At 46.8% G+C, this 21,908-nt stretch overlaps 1 protein-coding gene across 1 annotated transcript in view; it reads left to right on the top strand.

Moving 5' to 3' along the window:
• Positions 1-1,763, top strand: part of MRPS6 (mitochondrial ribosomal protein S6) — an 84,088-nt gene extending 82,325 nt beyond the window's left edge. Inside the window, exon 3 of the mRNA XM_040338939.1 lies at positions 1,457-1,763. Coding sequence (XP_040194873.1) covers positions 1,457-1,649 — 193 coding nt within the window. The 3' untranslated portion in view covers positions 1,650-1,763. The remainder of the gene's footprint in view (positions 1-1,456) is intronic.
• Positions 1,764-21,908: the final 20,145 nt, after the last annotated feature.

Below are 21,908 nucleotides of genomic sequence, written 5' to 3'. Positions count from 1 at the left end.
CGTACGTTTAAAAAACGTTTTGCCAGCAAATCGTACGCACCCGGATGCATTCGAGTGCATACGATTTGCAATGCATTGTCTATCTCTACGTTTTCCCGTCCGGGCCCGTACGTTTTCAATACTGAAATCGTATGCGGCTGACGGACGGGAAAACCGTAGTGTGAACCCAGCCTTACCAGGTGAAAATAAAAGGGAAAACATTTTTTGAAAATATAATTTGGCCACCACATCATGGGATTGTTAGGGCTCTTTCACACGTGCGGACCGTTTTTTAGATCAGTTTTTTATCATCAGTTGCCATCCGTTTTTCATCAGTTGCCATCCGTTTTTCATCAGTTGCCATCCGTTTTTCATCCCTTTTTTTTTTTGGAACTTTATTTTTATTACATATTTTGATGAAAAACGGATGTTAGCGGATCGGATGTTAAACGGATCCTCCGCTAACATCCGTTTTTCGTCCGTTCCGTTTTTTGGACGGAAGAAAAATAGGGTTTTCTTCCATTCAAAAAAACTGAGCTTAACGGGGACGGATGTTAACGGATGCTCATCCGCTAACGTACGCTATCCTATTGGAAAGCATTGCAGTCCGTAAACAGACGTATGAAAAAACGGACAAACAGTCCGCACGTATGAAAGGACCCTTAGGGCTCTTTCACACGTCCGTTCCGTTCGTCCGTTTTTTGGACGTCCGTTAACGGACCGCAATGCTTCCCTATGGGCTAGCGTCCGTTAGCGGATGAGCATCCGCTAACGTCCGTTAGCATCCGTCTGCGTTCAGTTCCGTTTTTTTGGACGGAAGAAAACCCTATTTTCCTTCCGTCTAAAAAACGGAACGGACGAAAAACGGACGTTAACGGATGATCCGTTTATCATCCGTTCCGCTAACATCCGTTTTTCTATGTAAAAAGCCCCCCCAAAAAAAAAACGGATGCAAAAACGGATGCAAAAACGGATGCAAAAACGGATGCAAAAACGGATGCAAAAACGGATGCAAAAACGGATGCAAAAACGGATGCAAAAACGGATGCAAAAACGGATGCAAAAACGGATGCAAAAACGGATGCAAAAACGGATGCAAAAACGGATGCAAAAACGGATGCAAAAACGGATGCAAAAACGGATGCAAAAACGGATGCAAAAACGGATGCAAAAACGGATGCAAAAACTGACGGAAAACTGATGGAAAAACGGATCAACTGATGAAAAAAAAACTGATCTGAAAAACTGAACGGACGTGTGAAAGAGCCCTACATCTGCAGTGTTTTTTTTTTTTTTTTTTTTAAGTTTTTAGATACGCTTTAATGGAATGCTCTGCTTTGTGTTTTCCCTATATGTAGTGAATAGTACTTTTTGTTCTTGCCTAATATAAATAAAATAAATAAGATATATATATATATATATATATATATATATATATATATATTCTCTTTAAAATCAACATTTTCTTATTTTCTAGGTATTTCTTGGTTGACTTCCATGCTCCATCCACTGCCGTCTCCAACATAATAGATCATCTAGGTCGCGATATTGACGTCATTAGGCCAACTATACTGAAACACGAAGAAGAGAAGAGACCAGAGAAGCCTTGTACAGGAATGGAGCCCCCCACCAATTTGGAGGAGAAATTTAGGACCAGGAAGAGGAATTGACTCCCCGTGTCTCTACGCGTTTCTACTGCAGCAGTGTAGCCTTTTTTTCTTTTGTAAAAATCAGTATGTGTATTTTTTTGTATACTTAATAAAGGAACAAATATTGAACAATTATCACATGATGTGCTGTATTAATAAAAACAGGGACTCCGTTCCCGCAGGACTTGAGCCCTGGTGTGTATACATATATATGCACACACACATAGTATCTCATAAAAGTGAGTACACCCCTCACATTTTTGTAATTATTTTATTCTATCTTTTCATGTGACAACACTGAAGAAATGACACTTTGCTACAATGTAAAGTAGTGAGTGAACAGCTTATGTAACAGTGTAAATGTGCTGTCCCCTCAATATAACTCAACACACGGCCATTAATGTGTAAACAGCTGGCAATAAAAGGGAGTACACCCCTAAGTGAAAATGTCCAAATTGGGCACAAAGTGTAAATATTTTGTGTGGCCACCATTATTTTCCAGCACTGCCTTAGCCCTCTTGGGCATGGAGATCACCAGAGCTTCACAGGTTGCCACTGGAGTCCTCTTCCACTCCTTCTTGATGACATCAAGCTGGTGGATGTTGGAGACCTTGCGCTCCTCCACCTTCTGTTTGAGGATGCCCCACAGATGCTCAATTGGGTTTAGGTCTGGAGACATGCTTGGCCAGTCCACCACCTTTACCCTCAGCTTCTTTAGCAAGGCAGTGGTCGTCTTGGAGGTGTGTTTGGGGTCGTTATGTTGGAATACATTATTATTATAATACAGGATTTATATAGCATCAACAGTTTACGCAGCACTTTATAATATAAAAAGGGAGACAATACAGTTATAATACAATAAAATACAAGAGGATTAAGAGGGCCCTGCTCAGAAGAGCTTACAATCTAATGTCACATGAAAATATCTAATAAAATATTTACAATAATGTGAGGAGTGTACTCACCTTTGTGAGATACTGTGTGTGTGTGTGTATATATGTATATGTGTGTGTGTGTGTATATATATATATATATATATATATATATATATATATATATATATATATATATATATATATATATATATATATATATATATAGATCATTTCAGAAGTCCACTTCTTCAGGAGATTAAGGAGGTAAATCTAAAATGTACATACATTTCCAGTTAGTAGATCATAAACCATGCATTGCATGTATCCAGGGCAGCCACCAGAAGTTTTTGGGCCCCTTATATGGCTATAGGCCTGGGCCCCCCTGGGCCTAACCACTAACTTTCCCCAGGGCCCGCCCACTGAATCCACTCACTGGCCATCCCACCTTTAGTGCAGTGGTCACCAACCCTGTCCTCAGGACCCACTAGCAGGCCAGGTTTTATGTATTACCTTGGGGAGATGCAGACAAGAATACTGCAATCACTGAGCAGCAAATTATATCACCTGTCATGTTTTTTGGTTACCCTGCAAACCTGGCCTGTTAGTGGGCCCTGAGGACAGGGTTGATGAGCACTGCTTTAGTGCACCCACTTTTGTTTTAACACTTACTATATGAAAATGAATCCAATCCCGTGACGGTCAGTGGTTAACGTCATTACGATATTCCATTCCACCAACCCACGACAGCTTATCGACACTCCACAATCCAGCAGACAGGAGCCATTGGATTTCCCCCAGAAAACGAGACACACAGCTCTGTTCTCTGGTTCCAAACGAATAGACACTTTAATGGTAAACTCAGGTTTTTATACAGTAGAAAGCATGCTGCAGTAATCAAAGGGACAATGACACACTCCACCCATAACATCATACAATGGGTGCTAACGAGCCTCCAATACACATTTCTTGGGTAGACTTTCTGGCACCGGGTCTGACACAATCCACATGAGCTAATTACTAACCATTTACCCAGACGAGGTGACTCTGAGATAAGCTCTTTTCACCTCAATACAATACACATTCCTTTAGTAAACATAAGTCAGACATCTGACCTTTTTAGATTGTGTGAATTCACATTCCACATCTATCATCAATAGAACTTTCACACAATACAGTGTTAATTAGCACCACACAATGAACAGGTCTTTAGAAGCCAAACTAAGGTTAATTTACATGACAGTAGCAGACTTAATTACCCCCCTTGACAGACTATGTTCCATATTGAACGAGTCACTCTATTGACCAGTTGTAATTAGTTCTTCTAGACATTCTTGAATACATTGTGAATTATCATTACTGCCCCATCTCATGTAATCCAAGATATCAGTTCTCAGTCATCCTATGCCACTAGTGGACATAGGATGACCCTAGACACAAGAGTCATTGGTAAAGCTGAAACGGGAGTACCACACACCCTTCTAGGTCCCACGGGCCATACCGTTACAAATCCATTAAAAGAGACATCTCAATCCAGCAAAGAGACAGACCCATATATTCAGCAAAAGAGACAGTCCAATCCAGCAAAAATATATTTCAATCAGGCAAAAAGAAATCCCAAATCAGCATAGATATATCCACAGAAATCCAGCAAAGCGACCTCCCTATCCAGCAAAGCGACATCCCAATCTAGCTAAGAGATGGCCCAATCCAACAGATACAACCCTCATATAGCAAGGAGACTGCCACATCACAGGCCAACATCCAGCAACATTGTCAATCAATTTGTGATGTCTAACAACTTGTTTCCAGACCAGTCCACAGTGAGCCCTGAGCAGCCCCGCAGGCTACACGCAGTGCAGCTCTTCAACACGGCTGAACTGCAACCAGCATCTGGGCTGCAGGAAGAGGCGGAGTGCAGAAGATATCACTCCACCTTCCCCCTGCAGCTGGACCTAAGTGAGCTGCATCGGCTCACTCGGCGGCCACCCTGCTTTACAGAGCCGTTTGAAGGAATTTGGGGGCCCCAAGCAAAATGGACATGGAGGCCCCACCAACCCCCCCCCCCCACACGCACGCAAAGCCTCCCCATGTTCTTTTTACCCCCCCCCCGCCTCCCTCCCTATGTTCTTTTTACGCCCCCTACCGGGTCCATACCGTGTGGCAGGAGATTCAGTTTCCTGTTCCCGGCCGGACTGAAAGCAAGTGAGCACTTCCTGTCAGTCCGGCCAGGAACAGGAAACTGTATTCCGGCTGGAGTCCGGACTGACAGGAGGAAGGAAGAGGAGCTCGGCCACGCTACAGAGAAGGGGAAGTGACGACTCAAGGCAGCAGTACTGCAGGCTCTCTATAGAGCACTCAGGCGGCTGCAGTATATTGGGAGCGCGGCAGGGGCCCCAGGCCAGCTCGGGGGCCCCAAGCAATTGCTTGGTTTGCCTGCCTTGTAGCGACAGGCCTGCTGCTTTAGCAATTGCTTGTTACTACAACCGCAGCAACTCATTGGTTGGGGCCTGGGTAGTGTGTACACAACTTTCTACAGCCGATTCCGACCTTCTAAACCAAAATTTCCGAAGAAACAAGCTCCAAAAAATGTTCTCGTTCGTGAACAGAATGATGATTTTTGCTTAGTGTGTACTAGGGTTGTCCCGATACCACTTTTTTAGGACCGAGTACAAGTACCGATACTTTTTTTCAAGTAGTCGCCGATACCGAATACCGATACTTTTTTTAAATGTGTCCCCAAATGCAGCCATGTCCACCCCATATGCAGCCATGTCCCTCTAGCCATGTCCCTCACATATGTAGCCATGTCCCTCACATATGCAGCCATGTCCCTCTAGCCATGTCCCTCACATATGCAGCCATGTCCCTCTAGCCATGTCCCTCACATATGCAGCCATGTCCCTCACATATGCAGCCATGTCCCTCTAGCCATGTCCCTCACATATGCAGCCATGTCCCTCTAGCCATGTCCCTCACATATGCAGCCATGTCCCTCTAGCCATGTCCCTCACATATGCAGCCATGTCCCTCTAGCCATGTCCCTCACATATGCAGCAATGTCCCTCTAGCCATGTCCCTCTAGCCATGTCCCTCACATATGCAGCCATGTCCCTCACATATGCAGCCATGTCCCTATCATATGCAGCAATGTCCCTCACATTTACAGCAATGTCCCTCTAGCCATGTCCCTCGATGCGGCGGCGGCAGCGGCGGGGGGGGAAAGTATTCTATTTAGGTATTGGGGGTATTTGCGCGAGTACGAGTACTCCCGCAAATACTCGGTATTGGTCCCGATACCGATACTGGTATCGGTATCTGGACAACCCTAGTGTGTACTGTTTTCATACGATTTTCACATGAGAAAAATCAGAAACCAAAGACGCATGATCAGAAAAACTATAAACAACAAAAAAAAAGCCTTTGCCGTACGAGACTTTTTGTACAAATTTTCTTTCATTGGTTTTGATTTTCTGCAAAACAACAAGGAAGAGCAGACCATGGTTCGCCCCATTTTCCCATAGTGTGTACCCCACATAATTAGTCTCCCACCACAGTGAACCTAAACTAGTTTGACAGTTTGTAAATTCAGACTCCAAAGGAAACTGTCAGGAGTTGAAGTCAGTGGGAAGAATAGTGATCTTCATCAGGAAGACTGGTGTCTCATTTTTGGAATCAGGCATTGGAAGCAATCGTGCCCCATCATTGATGTCATTGGGAGGAATAGTGCCCCATTGCTGGTGTCATTGGGAAAAATAGTGCTCCCTCATTGAGCTCACAGGGAGGAATAGTGCTTCATTGCTAGTGTCATTGGGAGGAATAGTGCCCCATTGCTGGTGTCATTGGGAGGAATAGTGCCCCATTGCTGGTGTCATTGGGAAAAATACTGCTCCATTATTGAGCTCACAGGGAGGAATAGTGCTTCATTGCTAGTGTCAGTGGGAGGAATAGTGCCCCATTGCTGGTGTCATTGGGAGGAAAAATGCTGCAAGGATTCCTTAACCACTTCAATACCAGGCACTTGTACACCTCCCTGCCTATTTTCAGCTTTCCGCGCTGTCGCAATTTGAACTACACCGTACTCAAACAAATTTTTCATCGTTTTGTTACCACAAATTGAGCTTTCTTTTGGTGGTATTTGATCACCTCTGTGGTTTTTCTTCTTTTTTTTTTTGCTCAAAAAATAAAAAAAGATCGGAAATGTTGAAGAAAAATAAGTTTTCTTTGTTTCTTGTTATTTGTTTTTGTAAATAAGTATGTTTTCTTCTTCAAGGACGGGCACTGATATGGCTGCACTGACGGGCACTGATAAGGCGGCACCGATGAGGTGGCACTGATAGGCGGCACTGACGGGCACTAATAGGTGGCACTGGTATGCAGCACTGATGGGCACCAATAGGCGACATTGATAGGTACTTATGTGTGGCACTGATAAGTGGCATGGATGGGCACTGATGGTCACTGATAGGTGGCATTGCTGGGCATAACAGATTTAATTTGTTTCATAATGGTGCCAATTGGTGCCCATTTGTGGGCACTGGTTGGCATGTATTTGCACATGTGGATGGCCATGGGGGATGTACCTGGCCATCCACATGCTTGGGGCTTCCCTGGTGGTCCAGTGTGGGCATCCGTGGGGGGGGGGCTGCGCTGATAAACAATCAGCACAGACCCCCCGGTCACGAGAGCAGCCGATCGGCTCTCCTCTACTCACGTCTATGAGACGCGAGTGAGGATAAGCCGATCAACGGCTCTTCCTGTTTACATCGTGATCAGCCGTGATTGGACACGGCTGATCACATGGTAAAGAGCCTCCGCCGAGATCGGTGTAACGGTGTGTCAGACTGACACACCGCACCACTGATCACTGCAGTGTGCTTCCCCATGGGCGCGCGGTGGCTGTTATCCTGCTGGACATCATATGACGTCCAGTCAGGATAACGTAACCACTGCCCAGCCGTCATTTTTCTATAGGCCGGGCAGGAAGTGGTTAATGAGGAAGTAATTCCTGATGGGTTTTACTTCCTCCTTTATTCCCTAGCAATGTAAAAGCATAATGGGCTAGTATGTGCTACTTACCTGCAAACAAAGTCTGCAATGTCCCCCGCTGGTGGAAGCATCTATCTATACCCCTCTTCCTTCCGGGGGCCGCAGACTCTGCCTCTGTTAATGCCCAGCATGTGCGTGGAAGACGACGGTCATATCACGGGCCCTATAGAAATGGCACGATTGTGCTTTCTCTAAAGTGGACAATGCGCCAATGACGTCAGCGCACATGTATATGGTAAATATCTCCTAAACCGTGCAGGTTTAGGAGATATTTCCAGTACCTGCAGGTAAGCTTTATTATAGGCTTACCTGTAAGGAAAAAGTGGTCTGTGAGGGTTTACAACCACTTTAAAGGCAAGCTTAGGGCAGAACATTGGAAAAAAAAAGTAAATAATAACTAATAATAAGGCTTTTGTGTTACAACTATCACAATCCATATTAAACAATATTCCCATTATTATTATTATTTTTTCTATCCGATATCAAGAGTGAATTCCATTTTGTTATCACACAAGACTAGAGCAATGCTTTAAAGAGCCACTGGAGCAGAAATGAATGACCTGAGGAGACTCTGAGGGAAGAGCGGCTCCTCAAAGACGAAGCTCTGGTTACACATTACATTTTTCTCAGCTACATGCAAAGCTATTGCCGAGGGCAGTGTATGCTAATCTTATTCCTGCCATGGTTTTCTGCTTGCAGCTTTTGAATATTAAGCTGAAGTTTAATCTGTTCACATTTTGCCAACCCCCCCCCCATAAAAACAGAAAAACATTTGTGTATAGATTAAAAAAAAAACTTATAAATACCTTTTCCTGGCGTCAATATGGCAGCATACATGTAAAATACACTATATTATCATAAGTATTGGGACATGTGCCTTTACACGCACATGAACTTTAACCACTTCAGCCCCGGAAGAATTTACCCCCTTCCTTACCAGAGCACTTTCTGCGATCCGGCACTGCGTCGTTTTAACTGACAATTGCGCGATCGTGCGACGGGGCTCCCAAACAAAATTGGCGTCCTTTTTTTTCCCACAAATTTTCTTTTGGTGGTATTTGATCACCTCTTCGGTTTTTATTTTTTTACGCTATAAACAAAAATATAGTGTAAATTTTGAAAAAAAAGCAATATTTTTTACTTTTTGCTATAATAAATATCCTCAAAAAATCTATAAAAAAAAATGAATTCTTGCCTCAGTTTTGGCCGATATTTATTCTTCTACATATCTGTGTTAAAAAAATCACAATAAGCGTATATTGATTGGTTTGCGCAAAAGTTATAGCGTCTACAAAATAAGGGATAGTTTTATTGCATTTTTATTTTTTTTGCTAGTAATGGCGGCGATCTGCGATTTTTATTGTGAACGTGACATTGCGACGGACATATGGGACACTTTTGGGACCATTCACATTTATACAGCAATTAGTGCTATAAAACTGCACTGATTACTGTGTAAATGTGACTGGCAGTGAAGGGTTTAACACTAGGGGGGCGCTGAAGGGGTTAAATATGTTCCCTATTGTGTGATTCTAACTGTAGGGGCCTCACAAGGGGAGGAGACCGATGTGTGTTCCTCTGTACTGGGAACACACATCGGTCTCCTCACCTGACAGGACCGTGAATCTCAGGGGTCAAGTCCTGGGGAAAAAAGTGTGGGAGCTCCCACGCAAGATCCACTCCCCCACCAAAAAAATAAATGATACGCTGATATGCATAATTACTATTTACTTTTCCCCTTTTTTTTAAGCAAGTTCTTTCTAAATCCTGCGATAACACGCGACAGACCTCTGCAATGTCTCCTGGGAACAATGACAAAAGCTCCCAGGAGACATTGCAGCATTGAGGAAGTGACACTACCCGATGAATCCATATACAGGAAGCAGCCAGTAACATAAAAGGTTACTAAGGTTCGCCTGCCCCTGACAGTGAGTCAAGCTGGGCATCGCCGCTTAGTGAAGGATTGGCTCGGCTGCTCTAGTCCTGCAAAGGGAACTGCGTTCCTGCTGTAAAAAAAAGTGCAGGGACTCCGTTCCCACGCGTTCCCGCAGGACTTGAGCCCTGGTGAATCTGTTTACACGCACAGATCCACAGTTCTGACGTGATTGCGGGCAATCGTGGGTGCCCGGCAGACAGTGCCGATCCTGACCTCCCTGGGGCCCTAAGCAAAATGACCTGGCACATTAAAAATGAGAAGCGGGGGGCGCTGACGACAGTGACATGTCACATTAAAGAAAGTTGAGAAGTGGGGGGGAGAGGGTGTTCTGCTGTCGGAAATGACTCAGCCAGCGAGTTTAGAACCGGGGTGAGGGGGCAAAAATGACCTCTCACCAGGCGGGGCCTCTAGTAATTTGGGGGGCCCTTCGCAGCTTTGCGGGGCCCTAAGCGGCTTGCATAGTGAGCTTATAGGGAGGATCGGCCCTGCCAGCAGACATCGCGGACGCCGGGCACGAGCACCTGGGTCCCGTGGGTGCGCGCGCCTCCTAGACGGCCAAGAAGCCCATCTGTGGACATCATATGTCTATGGGCGGTAGGGAAGTGGTTAATATCATCCCAGTCTTAGTTCGTAGGGTTCAATATTGAGTTGGCCCGCCCTTTGCAGCTCTAACAGCTTCAACTCTTCTGGGAAGGCTGTCCACAAGGTTTAAGAGTGTGTCTATGGGAATGTTTGACCATTCTTCCAGAAGTGCATTTGTGAGGTCAGGCACTAATTCATCCTAAAGGTCTATCGGGTTGAGGTCAGGACTCTGTGCAGGCCAGTCACGTTCCTCCACCCCAAATTCGCTCATCCATGTCTTTATGGACCTTGCTTTATGCACTGGTGTGCAGTCATGTTGGAACAATAAGGGGTCATCATCAAACTTCCCACAAAGTTGGGAGCAGTGTTTGGCAAATGGTTTGTCCAACACCCAAATTTGCAGGGAGTTCGGCGGGTGTTTGCTCCACCGAACGCCCTGCAATGCACTGCACGCTGCCCAGTGCATTTTGCGCCCTGATTGGGCAAAGCTTTGCCCAACCAGGGTGCAGTGTAAGCTAGTTGTTAAGGAGTGAGTACAGGAAGCCGGCCGTGGCATCTTTAGCAATCATTGAGTCATCAGCAGTCAATGGGTTTGCCCACTGACAACCAAATAAAAAAATGTGCTGGTTTAAAGAAGAAAACTGCGTGAGATCCATTTTTTTTTGTCTTTTTTTTTTTTATAGCGAAGGGTCCCCCCCCCAAAATTCATACCAGACCATTATCTGGGCATGCAGTCTGGCAGGTCAGAAAAGAGGGGGGGGGGGCGAGAGTGTGCTTCCCCCCCTCCTGAACCATACCAGGCCATATGCCCTCAACATGGGGGTTGGGTACTTTGGGGCACGGGGGCTCACCACCCTACCCCACAGCACCTTGTCCCCACAAGGCCTCATCCCCACAACTGTGACCGGTGGTTGTGGGAGTCTGGGTGGGGGGCTTATCAGAATCAGGAAGCCCACTTTAACAAGGGAGCCCCCAGATCCCAGCCCCCCACCCCATGTAATGAGTATTTGGTTCATAGTACCCCTACCTATTCACCAAAAAAGTGTCAAAAAGTAATAAAAACACACACAGTTTTTGACAATTCCTTTTAATAAAAAAAAAAATTTAATGGCATCCCTCGATGTAAATCCATCATCCATCACACCGCCCGCCACATCCAAAAAAATAAATAACGCTCCCACTGACATTAAGGCTGGCTGCCTATTGCAGACTCCACCTTTTGACAGTTGTTATATAGATAAGGGGTAGGGCTACCTGACTACATCACCTGGTGGCACCGCCCTCTTGTGACATTGCTGAATCAAGATGAACCAGTCTGTGAAGCCAGAAGGGGGTGGTGCCACCAGGCCCATGATTAAGCCCCAAGGGCGGGACGAAACATGTTGGGGTTGTGGTCTGGATGAATCGAGCTGAGGCTACTGCTAACCACTCAGGCCGGGTGACGTGTGCGGTGCCCGGACTATCTCTTCCCATATTTGCAGTATGCTTTGGGTCTGGTCCGCTTTGCATCTGGACGGACCTTTCCTCAGCCTGAACCCTCGATAACCAGCAGCATCCAACTTCTAACTTATCGGACCTTGACAACCTGAGCAGGGACCCCTAAGCATTTATTATATGTACTTTTGGTGTCACACTCATATGTAATTCCACTATGGACATTATTTCCTGTTATTGTACAGGATTTACATAGAGCCAACAGTTATCCAAGCAATATACAGAGTCAAAGGACACAGTACAGTTATTATACAATTCAATAGTGTCAGGAGGGCCCTGCCCATGAGAGCTTACAATCTAAATAGGAAGGGGCAAGTATTAGGGATGAGTTAAAGTAAAAATTCAGTTTTTTTGGTGGGGGTGGAATAGTTTTGGCTTTAGATCTACTTTAAGGGCCAGATTCACAGCCAAGATACGACGGAGTATCTCAGATACTCCGTCGTATCTCTCAGAGTATCTATGCGACTGATTCATAGAATCAGTTACGCATAGATATCCCTAAGATCCGACAGGTGTAATAGTTTTATACTGTCGGATCTTAGGATGCAGTACCGCGGCCGCCGCTGGGGGGAGTTTGAGTCGTAAACCAGCGTCGGGTATGCAAATTAGGAGTTACGGCCGATCCACAATGGTTTTTCGCGTTCGCTACGTCGCCGCTAGTCTAGTTTCCCTTTGCAAAGTTACACTTTTTTTTTGGTGCCTTAACTTTAGTCAGCAAGTGTATTGCTGTCTAAAGTATGGCCGTCGTTCCTGCGTCGAAATTCAAAATTTAATGTCGTTTGCGTAAGCCGTCCGGGAATACGGAAGTACGCTCCGTGCGTCGCCGTTCAAAAAAATGACGTCACGGCGCGCAAAGCACGGCAGGAGTTAGGAAATGGAGCATGCGCAGTAGGTCCGGCGCAGGAGCGCTCCTAATTTAAATGGCACACGCCCATTTGAATTGGCCCGCCTTGCGCCGGAGGCTGCGGGCGTAGTTTTCATCGCAAGTGCTTGGTGAATCAGGCACTTGCGATAAAAAATTGCGGCGGTGTAACTTATCTAGGATAAGTTACGCCGCCGCGATTCTACGTGAATCTGGCCCTAAATTATTAAGACAATGGAGTTTTTTGTATTTTTTTTTTTTAACACTGACATGTCTTCTCTGCACCCCCGCAGCAAACTGAGATTCCTCTAATCCGCAGACATTGCACCACTGCCAAAATACAGAAGGTGTTCCGTGTTATCAGTAAGAGGAGACTTGGCAGAACAAAGGAGAGAGCTCACATAGGGAGGTATCAGTTTTCCCTAAGTCTCAGTGTGTGCCGCTGCAAATATTATACTGCAGGAGCCAGACATAGACAGGGCGGGGCGGGGGGGATAAAATATAATATGGTCCTCTGTTACGCTAGTTTCACATTCAATACGGGAACAAACCCAAAATCACACAAGTTCCCGCAGCGCACAAAAAATACACATCCCTTTTGCAGTTGTACAGCGGTGCCATTCATTCTTAAAGGCACCCCAATGCAGCAATGCCCATTGCTAATGTGCATGCAAAATTGCTTGCCAAAGTGTAATGGTAACAAAGTATAAAACACAAAGCATGATTTTTACATCAGAATATTAAAACATGTGAATGGGATGCTCTAAACACAACATACCAAAGTGCACCTGCTCCTCTATTTCCCCCCTGGCTTTTCTGTACCCCCCGCAATCCTCTGGTCCCCCACGTGCTCCTCTGGTTCCCAACATGCTCCTCGGGTCCCTCACATGCTCCTCTGGTCCCCCATGCTCCTCTGGTCCCCCCAACGTGCTCCTCTGATCCCCCCCGTGCTCCTCTTGTCCCCCACCTGCTCCTCTGATTCCCCAAATGCGCCTCTGGTCCCCCATGTGCTCCATTGATCCCCCATGCGCCTCTGATTCCCCCATGCTCCTCTGATTCCCCCATGCGCCTCTGGTCCCCCTGTGCTCCTCTGGTCCCCCATGTGCTCCTCTGATCCCCCACGTGCTCCCCTAAACCCCCCCCCCATGCTCCTCTGGTCCCCCCGTGCTCCTCTGGTCCCTCTGTGCTCCTCTGGTTTCCCAAGTGCTCCTCTGATCCCCCCTATGCTCCTCTGATCCCTCACATGCTCCTCTGATCCCCCCATGCTCCTCTGGTTCTCCACATGCTCCTCTGGCCCCCCACATGCTCCTCTGATCCCCCCCATCCTCCTCTGGTTCCCCACGTGCTCCTCTGGTCCCCCCATGCTCCTCTGTTTTCCCCAAGCGCCTCTGGTCCCCCTGTGCTCCTCTGGTCCCCCATGTGCTCCTCTGATTCCCCACGTGCTCCCCTAAACCCCCCCCCGTGCTCCTGTGGTCCCTCTGTGCTCCTCTGGTTTCCCAAGTGCTCCTCTGATCCCCCCCATGCTCCTCTGATCCCCCCCATGCTCCTCTGATCCCCCACATGCTCCTCTGATCCCCCCATGCTCCTCTGTTCCCCCACATGCTCCTCTGCTCCCCCATGCTCCTCTGCTCCCCCATGCTCCTCTGGTTCCCCACATGCTCCTCTGGCCCCCCCATGCTCCTCTAATACCTCACATGCTCCTCTGATTCCCCACAGCCTTCATACCTGTGCAACACATATTTCACTGTAGAAAATAAGGGAGAGTAGGGGCGAAGGACTAGTAGCTGAAGCTAGACCTGGAGCCACCCACTCAATGGTTTTGGGGGGGACTATCACTGTACTGATAAATATACATAAAACATAATGATATAAAAAAGTTTATTGATATATAAAAATTGCAAAACAAATAATTGTACAATTCATTGATTGGTCAACGTCGACTAGTTTCGCGGGGTTGCCGCTTCGTCAGGACAGCCAATCTAAAGAATAATGCAATGAGGATATGTAACAAAAATCAGCAATACAGTAATAATTAATAAAAAACATTGATAGTTGCTTACCGAATGAGTTAATTGATAATGCGCGGTACCAGGCGGCCTACGGGGGGTCCCCCCGTGGCGGACAAGGGGATGGTTGATCGTGAAAGTCTGGGTGTAGATAAGCAATATAAGGATATGTATGTATACAAGAGAATATTTGACCCCGTAAAGTCGGTGGGCTGGGTGGGGCAGGGGCGGGAAAGGGTATATGGAGGGGAAAACAAGGGGGAAAAAAGAGAAAAAGAAAAAGGGGAGGTGGGGGGAAAGGGAAGGGAGGGAAGAGGGGAAGGGAGGAAAAGGGAGAAAAAAAAAAAAAAAGGGGGGGGGGAACAAAGAGAAAGAGAAAGGGGGGGAAAAAGGAAAAACAAGGGGGGAGAGGAGGGAGAATGGAGGGGCATAGGAAGGAAGATAGAGTAGGCAAGGGAAGACAGGGACGGAGGGAAGGGGGGGGGGAATGGGAAAGGGGGGAGGGAGGGAGAGGAACACCCACAGATGGCTAATGAAGGAAACAATTTTTAATAGGGGACTTACCACGATAGGGAATTGTAGGGAATGCAACCAGGCCAGGTGGAATAAGATCCCAGTGCAATGACACCAGATCTGCCGGACAGAGGACATGGACAAGGCAGCACAGTGGGGAATTGCCAGGGGCGCATAAGATCACAGGTCCAAGGATACTGGTGAGTCCAGTATTGAGTCATCTAGGAGGGGTATCCATGAGAATGACAGATGCATGGTAATGCATGGACTAGAAGGTAGCGTGAACTGCGCCCAGGGAGAGCCCCAAATTGCAGCCGACCACGTCCTGGGCTATCACAGCCGTACACGCATAGTAGCGCTTACTACGCACTTGCGTTGTATGGGGAGACTGACCCGGCGACGTCACGGCGCGGCCGTCCAGCGGCGCTCACGGCGTCTCCGGGTTGGGATGCTTACTTAATGGCCGACAGGCCATTGAATAGCAGCGTTGGTCGGTCCATCGGCGGTCCGATGGCACGGCTGTGATAGCCCAGGACGTGGTCGGCTGCAATTTGGGGCTCTCCCTGGGCGCAGTTCACGCTACCCTCTAGTCCATGCATTACCATGCATCTGTCATTCTCATGGATACCCCTCCTAGATGACTCAATACTGGACTCACCAGTATCCTTGGACCTGTGTTCTTATGCGCCCCTGGCAATTCCCCACTGTGCTGCCTTGTCCATGTCCTCTGTCCGGCAGATCTGGTGTCATTGCACTGGGATCTTATTCCACCTGGCCTGGTTGCATTTCCTACAATTCCCTATCGTGGTAAGTCCCCTATTAAAAATTGTTTCCTTCATTAGCCATCTGTGGGTGTTCCTCTCCCTCCCTCCCCCCTTTCCCATTCCCCCCCCCTTCCCTCCGTCCCTGTCTTCCCTTGCCTACTCTATCTTCCTTCCTATGCCCCTCCATTCTCCCTCCTCTCCCCCTTTTTCCCCCCCTTGTTTTTCCGTTTTCCCCCCCCTTTCTCTTTCTCTTTGTTTCCCCCCCCTTTTTTTTTTTCTCCCTTTTCCTCCCTTCCCCTCTTCCCTCCCTTCCCTTTCCCCCCCCACCTCCCCTTTTTCTTTTTCTCTTTTTCCCCCTTTTTTTCCCCTTGTTTTCCCCTCCATATACCCTTTCCCGCCCCTGCCCCACCCAGCCCACCGACTTTACGGGGTCAAATATTCTCTTGTATACATACATATCCTTATATTGCTTATCTACACCCAGACTTTCACGATCAACCATCCCCTTGTCCGCCACGGGGGGACCCCCCGTAGGCCGCCTGGTACCGCGCATTATCAATTAACTCATTCGGTAAGCAACTATCAATGTTTTTTATTAATTATTACTGTATTGCTGATTTTTGTTACATATCCTCATTGCATTATTCTTTAGATTGGCTGTCCTGACGAAGCGGCAATCCCGCGAAACTAGTCGACGTTGACCAATCAATGAATTGTACAATTATTTGTTTTGCAATTTTTATATATCAATAAACTTTTTTATATCATTATGTTTTATGTATATTTATCAGTACCGTGATAGTCCCCCCCAAAACCATTGAGTGGGTGGCTCCAGGTCTAGCTTCAGCTACTAGTCCTTCGCCCCTACTCTCCCTTATTTTCTATTATAATTGGGATGATGGTACACTTTTATTCAATTTATCATTTTATACATGAGGCCATACTCCCCATTTTTGTACATATTTCACTGTGTTTTTTGGAGCATTTGTCGCACGACAGCATAGGAAAGCCCATTGAAAAATGCAGTAAAGTAGCTCATGTACATTTATGTTATAGAAGTGCTCTGTGTAGAAACTGGTGTTATGTTATCCTGGTCACAGTTGTATTACTTTCCCTTACTCGACCAATTTACTTTTAATGCAGACAGCGTTCGTCTGACCTGGTGTTGCTCATTCTATTGAGGGGGGTGTCAGAGCGGAAGGGGCAGTTTCCCCAACTAAACTGAAAAGGAAACAAGTTTCAGAGGACTAATTTAACGGCTTAAAAAGCGTTAGCTGGAGTGTTTCATGCTGATAGCAGATGGAGATGACACTTATGGGTTGACCTTCTAAAGGCAAATAGACTTTGCACTTTGCATAGTGCTGTTTCTCCAGGATTTAGTAAATTGGGAAAGCTTCACTTTGCAAAGAATACCCAAGCAAGTGCGAAGAAAAAAAAAAATGAATGTTTGCTTGCATATGATTGGATGATGGACGTCAGCAGAGCTTCTGCTCATTTACTAAGCTCTGGAGCACCTATTTGTCTATTTGCCTTCAGTAAATTAACCCCTTAGGCCCCATTCACACCTGAGCGTAGCATTTTTAGTCAGAAAGTCGTTCGATTTAACCGCCTTTTTTGCCGCGATTTTGTACAGGTCAAAAAGGTCATCAATGTAAATAGCAGAAAAACGCCCAAATCTGTCTGAAAAAAAAGTTCCAGAACTTGTTTGAGCTTCAGGCCTTTTGAAGTGGAGATGTGAACCATCTCCATAGAGAATAATTCATTTTTTCTCCTCCAGCGTTTTGTAGCTTCAGGCTTCAAACGCTCTGATGTGAATGGGGCCTTAGTGCTCTGGAATGAGACAAGTACACACTATGAGGGATATGTTTTGTTCATATCTTATGTCTGATGCCTTGTACACATGATCGGGTTTCCCGGCGGCAAGGGCGTCATTAGGGGTGGGCTGAGGAGGCTGGAGCCCCGAATGGGCAGCCGAAAAGCCCCGAGTCTCGGGCATGCCGAACTCAATTAGTAGCCCCGAGCGCCGCCGAGCAGGGACCATTCTTTTTCCGAGTGTGCCCGAAGACACAGCAGGTCCCGCCTTCTGGAACCTGCAGCGCCTATGATGGACGTCCCACTGGTCCAATCCGGGACCGCGGGACATGTGACATCCATCATAGGCGCTGCAAGCTCAGAAGGCGGGAATTACAATGCCACCTGCCGTGCCATGTCGCTCGGTTCAGCGGCTCTCCTCCTCGGCTGCATCTGTACGTCAGGGTGACCTCAGGCACATTGGCACCCCACATCCCAGCTCCCTGCTCCATTCAGCGGCTCTCCTTTCCTCCTCAGTTCCTGAGTCCTGAGCCTCCTCGAGTCCTCTGGCTGCATCTCTACCACGGCTGGTGGTAGAGATTGTGTATGTAGGTCAGTGATTGTGTATGCAGGTCAGGTCAGTGTAGTCAGGTCAGGTCAGGTCAGTGTAGTCAGGTCAGGTCAGAGTAGTCAGGTCAGTGTAGTCAGGTCAGGTCAGTGTAGTCAGGTCAGTGTAGTCAGGTCAGGTCAGTGTAGTCAGGTCAGGTCAGTGTGGTCAGGTGAGTGTGGTCAGTGTAGTCAGGTCAGTGTAGTCAGGTCAGTGTAGTCAGGTCAGTGTAGTCAGATCAGTGTGGTCAGGTGAGTGTGGTCAGGTCAGTGTGGTCAGGTCAGGTCAGTGTGGTCAGGTCAGTGTGGTCAGGTGAGTGTGGTCAGGTCAGGTCAGTGTGTGTGTTTGTGTGTGTACTAACACACACACTCACGTAGGTCAGGGTATGTGTATCAGGTAGGTCACCCTGCCCCCCCCTGGTGCCGACTTGGCTTCGGGCTGAAGCCCCTGGTCTTTTTGGCACCTAGCAACACCCCTGCCCGGCGAAATATTTACTGCCGGGAAACCCAAGGGGATAGCCAAGAACTGGCTCGGTCAGTCTTTACCCCTACACACGGCCGTTTTTCCCGATGGGAAAACTGCAATGAAGCTTTGGCCCGGAATCCCGGCCGTGTGTATGCTCCATCTCAGTTTTTCCCATAGGAAGACTTCCGGACACGGCGGGAAAAAAGAGATCTGGTTCTCTTTTTCTTGTCAGCGGATTTTGGGCAGTTTTCCTGTGGGAAAAACTGCGAGGGGCATACACACAGCCTGGGCAAAAGCTCTCCTCGCAGTTTTCCCATCAGGAAACTGATCGTGTGTACGGGGCTTTAGGTTTACAACCCCTATAAATTGTGTTTTTGGTTTAGTAATGCCCTGTACACGCGATCGGTTCGTCTGATGAAAACGGACGAATGGACCGTTTTCATCGGACGAACCGATCGTGTGTGGGCCCCATCATTTTTTTTCCCATTGGTGAAAAAAAATAGAACCTGTTTTAAATTTTTCTTATGGTTAAAAAAACGATCGTCTGTGGGGAAATCCATCAGTCAAAAATCCATGCATGCTCAGAATCAAGTCGACGCATGCTCGGAAGCATTGAACTTCATATTTCTCAGCACGTCGTAGTGTTTTACGTCACCGCGTTCTCACACGATCGGATTTTTAACCGATGGTGTGTAGGCAAGACTGATGAAAGTCAGCTTCATCGGATATCTGATGAAAAAATCCATCGGTCCGTTTTCATCAGACGAACCGATCGTGTGTACAGGGCATTAGGCTTTGCCTCTGTACAGCAATGTACTATTGTCCGGTCTGCGCTCAGGAAAATAACTGCTGGAATCTTACTGGTTAAGGTTGGCAATACAGAAGCTTGTTTTTTCGTCTCTTTCATGGGATGAAATAGATGTGTGTTTTTCTATAAATACCATCTGTTTATGGTGGGGCACGTCCATGTGAATTTCTGCATAATCTTCAAGTGAAATGGAATTTTACAGCATCGTGTCTGGGGTCAGCCTCCGTCCCTGTCTGGTGCGCACACACGGGATAAATAGATGGCTCTCTCCTCCATAATGCACAAACATTGGACATTTTTGTCCGCTGGATGGAGATTGTAGACTCTGAGAATTCCTCCATGTCAAATCATTTCACTTTACCGTCTCTTTGTGTACTCAAACATCGCAATTGTCAGAGAAAATAGTATGAGTTTCCCCATAGAAGTCAATGGAAACAAAGATAATTTGTTCCGCATTGACTTCTATGGCAAGCAATACCGCATGTGGCCAGAGGTGGGGGGTGTTTGAGAGTCTCGGAAATACTCGGGGACAGCTCGGCTGATCTTGGAATCCCTCGGAAACACCCGGGAATCGAGTATTTTCGAGTATTTCAAAGTGATTCCAAGTATTTTCGTTCCAAGTGTCACCAGCACCCCCGCACCTCTGGCCAAATGCGGTACTGCACACCCCATTATCTTGAATTATGCTCGTTTTGCAAGACAACACTCGCAAACCGAGTCAGAATTTTTTTTCAAAATTAAAAAAACACTTGTTAACTGCGTTACTCGTAAATCAAGGTTCCACTGTAAATGAATACAATTTAAATCAGGGTTCCTGTCAGGGTTCCCCTTACATCACAGTTCCCCTTACATCAGGGTTCTCATCTGCATTTGAGTCCTCCTTACATCAGGGTCCCCATCAGAGTCCCCCTTACATCAGGGTCCCTGTCAGAGTTCCCCTTACATCAGAGTCCCCCTTACATCAGGGTTCTCACCTGCATTTGAGTCCTCCTTACATCATGGTCCCTGTCAGAGTCCCCCTTACATCAGGGTCCCTGTCAGAGTCCCCCTTACATCAGAGTCCCCATCAGAGTCCCCCTTACATCAGGGTCCCTGTCAGAGTCCCCCTTACATCAGGGTTCTCACCTGCATTTGAATCCTCCTTACATCAGGGTCCCTGTCAGAGTTCCCCTCACATCAGAGTTCCCCTAACATTAGAGTTCCCATCTACATCTGAGTCTTGGTTAGGATGAAGGAAAAAAGCTGGGACAGCCGCACTCCAAAAAAACTCCTCCTTTAATTAAAAATCACAAAATACATGCCACAGCAAAAAACAGCACAACAAAAGAAAAGCTGACGTTTCGCACTATGCCTTAGTGCTTCTTCATAGCTACATCTGAGTCTTCCTTACATCAGGACCCCCATAAGAATCGCAGAGCACTGCACCAAGCCCACCCACTTGTGTGACAATAGTGAATTAAAGGGTTAGTAAAGGAAAAAAAAGTTTTCCTTTAAAATAACAAATATGTTATACTTACCTCCACTGTGCAGTTCGTTTTGCACAGAGTGGCCCCGATCCACGTCTTCTGGGGTCCCTTGGCGGCTGTCTCTGGTCCTCCCTGCAAGTACTGACCACAGTCATGCAAGAGCTCGCATGGTGGTGAGAAATTGCGGGCGCGCTCCCGTGATACAGCAAGCGGCCAAAAACGCTCACTGTATCACTCGACCCCGCCCCTCCTCGGCGCGCCGCGTCACTGGATGTGATTGGCAGCAGCGGCAGCCAATGGCTGCGCTGCTCTCAATCCATCTGCTCTAGCCAATCGGCGGCCAGGCTGAGCAGTGAAGAGGATCTCGGGACCGAGCGCGGGACTTTCGAGGGGTCAGGTAAGTATAAAGGGGGCTTAAGGGGGGGCGGCAGCATCAGATGTTTTTTCACCTTAATGCATAGATTGCATTAAGGTGAAACATTTTTTTACTTTACAACTCCTTTAATATTCGCTATCGTCTTCCTGATTCGCCTCCCAGCCAATCAGGAAGCGGCATAACATTTAATTTAAAAAAAGGTACATTTATTACACAAGAGATGAAAATCTTGTACATACAGTAGATAGGAGAGTTAGTTAAAATAGCAAGCTGATTCATTACCACAAACATTCTGTATATCAGCATACAATCTCCATCCCATTCATATAGTAATTACATATACATAGGCCACACTGTCAATTTACATAACAATAGGCGCATCCTATAACTCGACACGTTTCATCAATGTTGCACTTCTTCAGGAGTGGATGCCCTCGATGTAAAATCTGTAAACCAAAAAACAATTTTACAGAGTATGTTCAAGCACTCCCTATACAAAAGGGGAGTGCAATATCTATGCATACTACCATTCTATACTGCCCGTAGTATATGTATGTATGCATGTGTAGCGGGGTATCACCCTTTTGATGTGATATAAAAGACTACCATTGCTGATCGTGAAGGATCTCCTCTCCCTCTTGTGGCCGTGATGGGTTAGAGTCACCTGTTGTTTACATTTTGTTCTGGTA

The sequence above is a fragment of the Rana temporaria genome, chromosome 2 (assembly GCF_905171775.1).
Source record: "Rana temporaria chromosome 2, aRanTem1.1, whole genome shotgun sequence".
NCBI classification, from domain to species: domain Eukaryota; kingdom Metazoa; phylum Chordata; class Amphibia; order Anura; family Ranidae; genus Rana; species Rana temporaria.
This window is presented reverse-complemented; position numbering and strand designations above follow the sequence as displayed.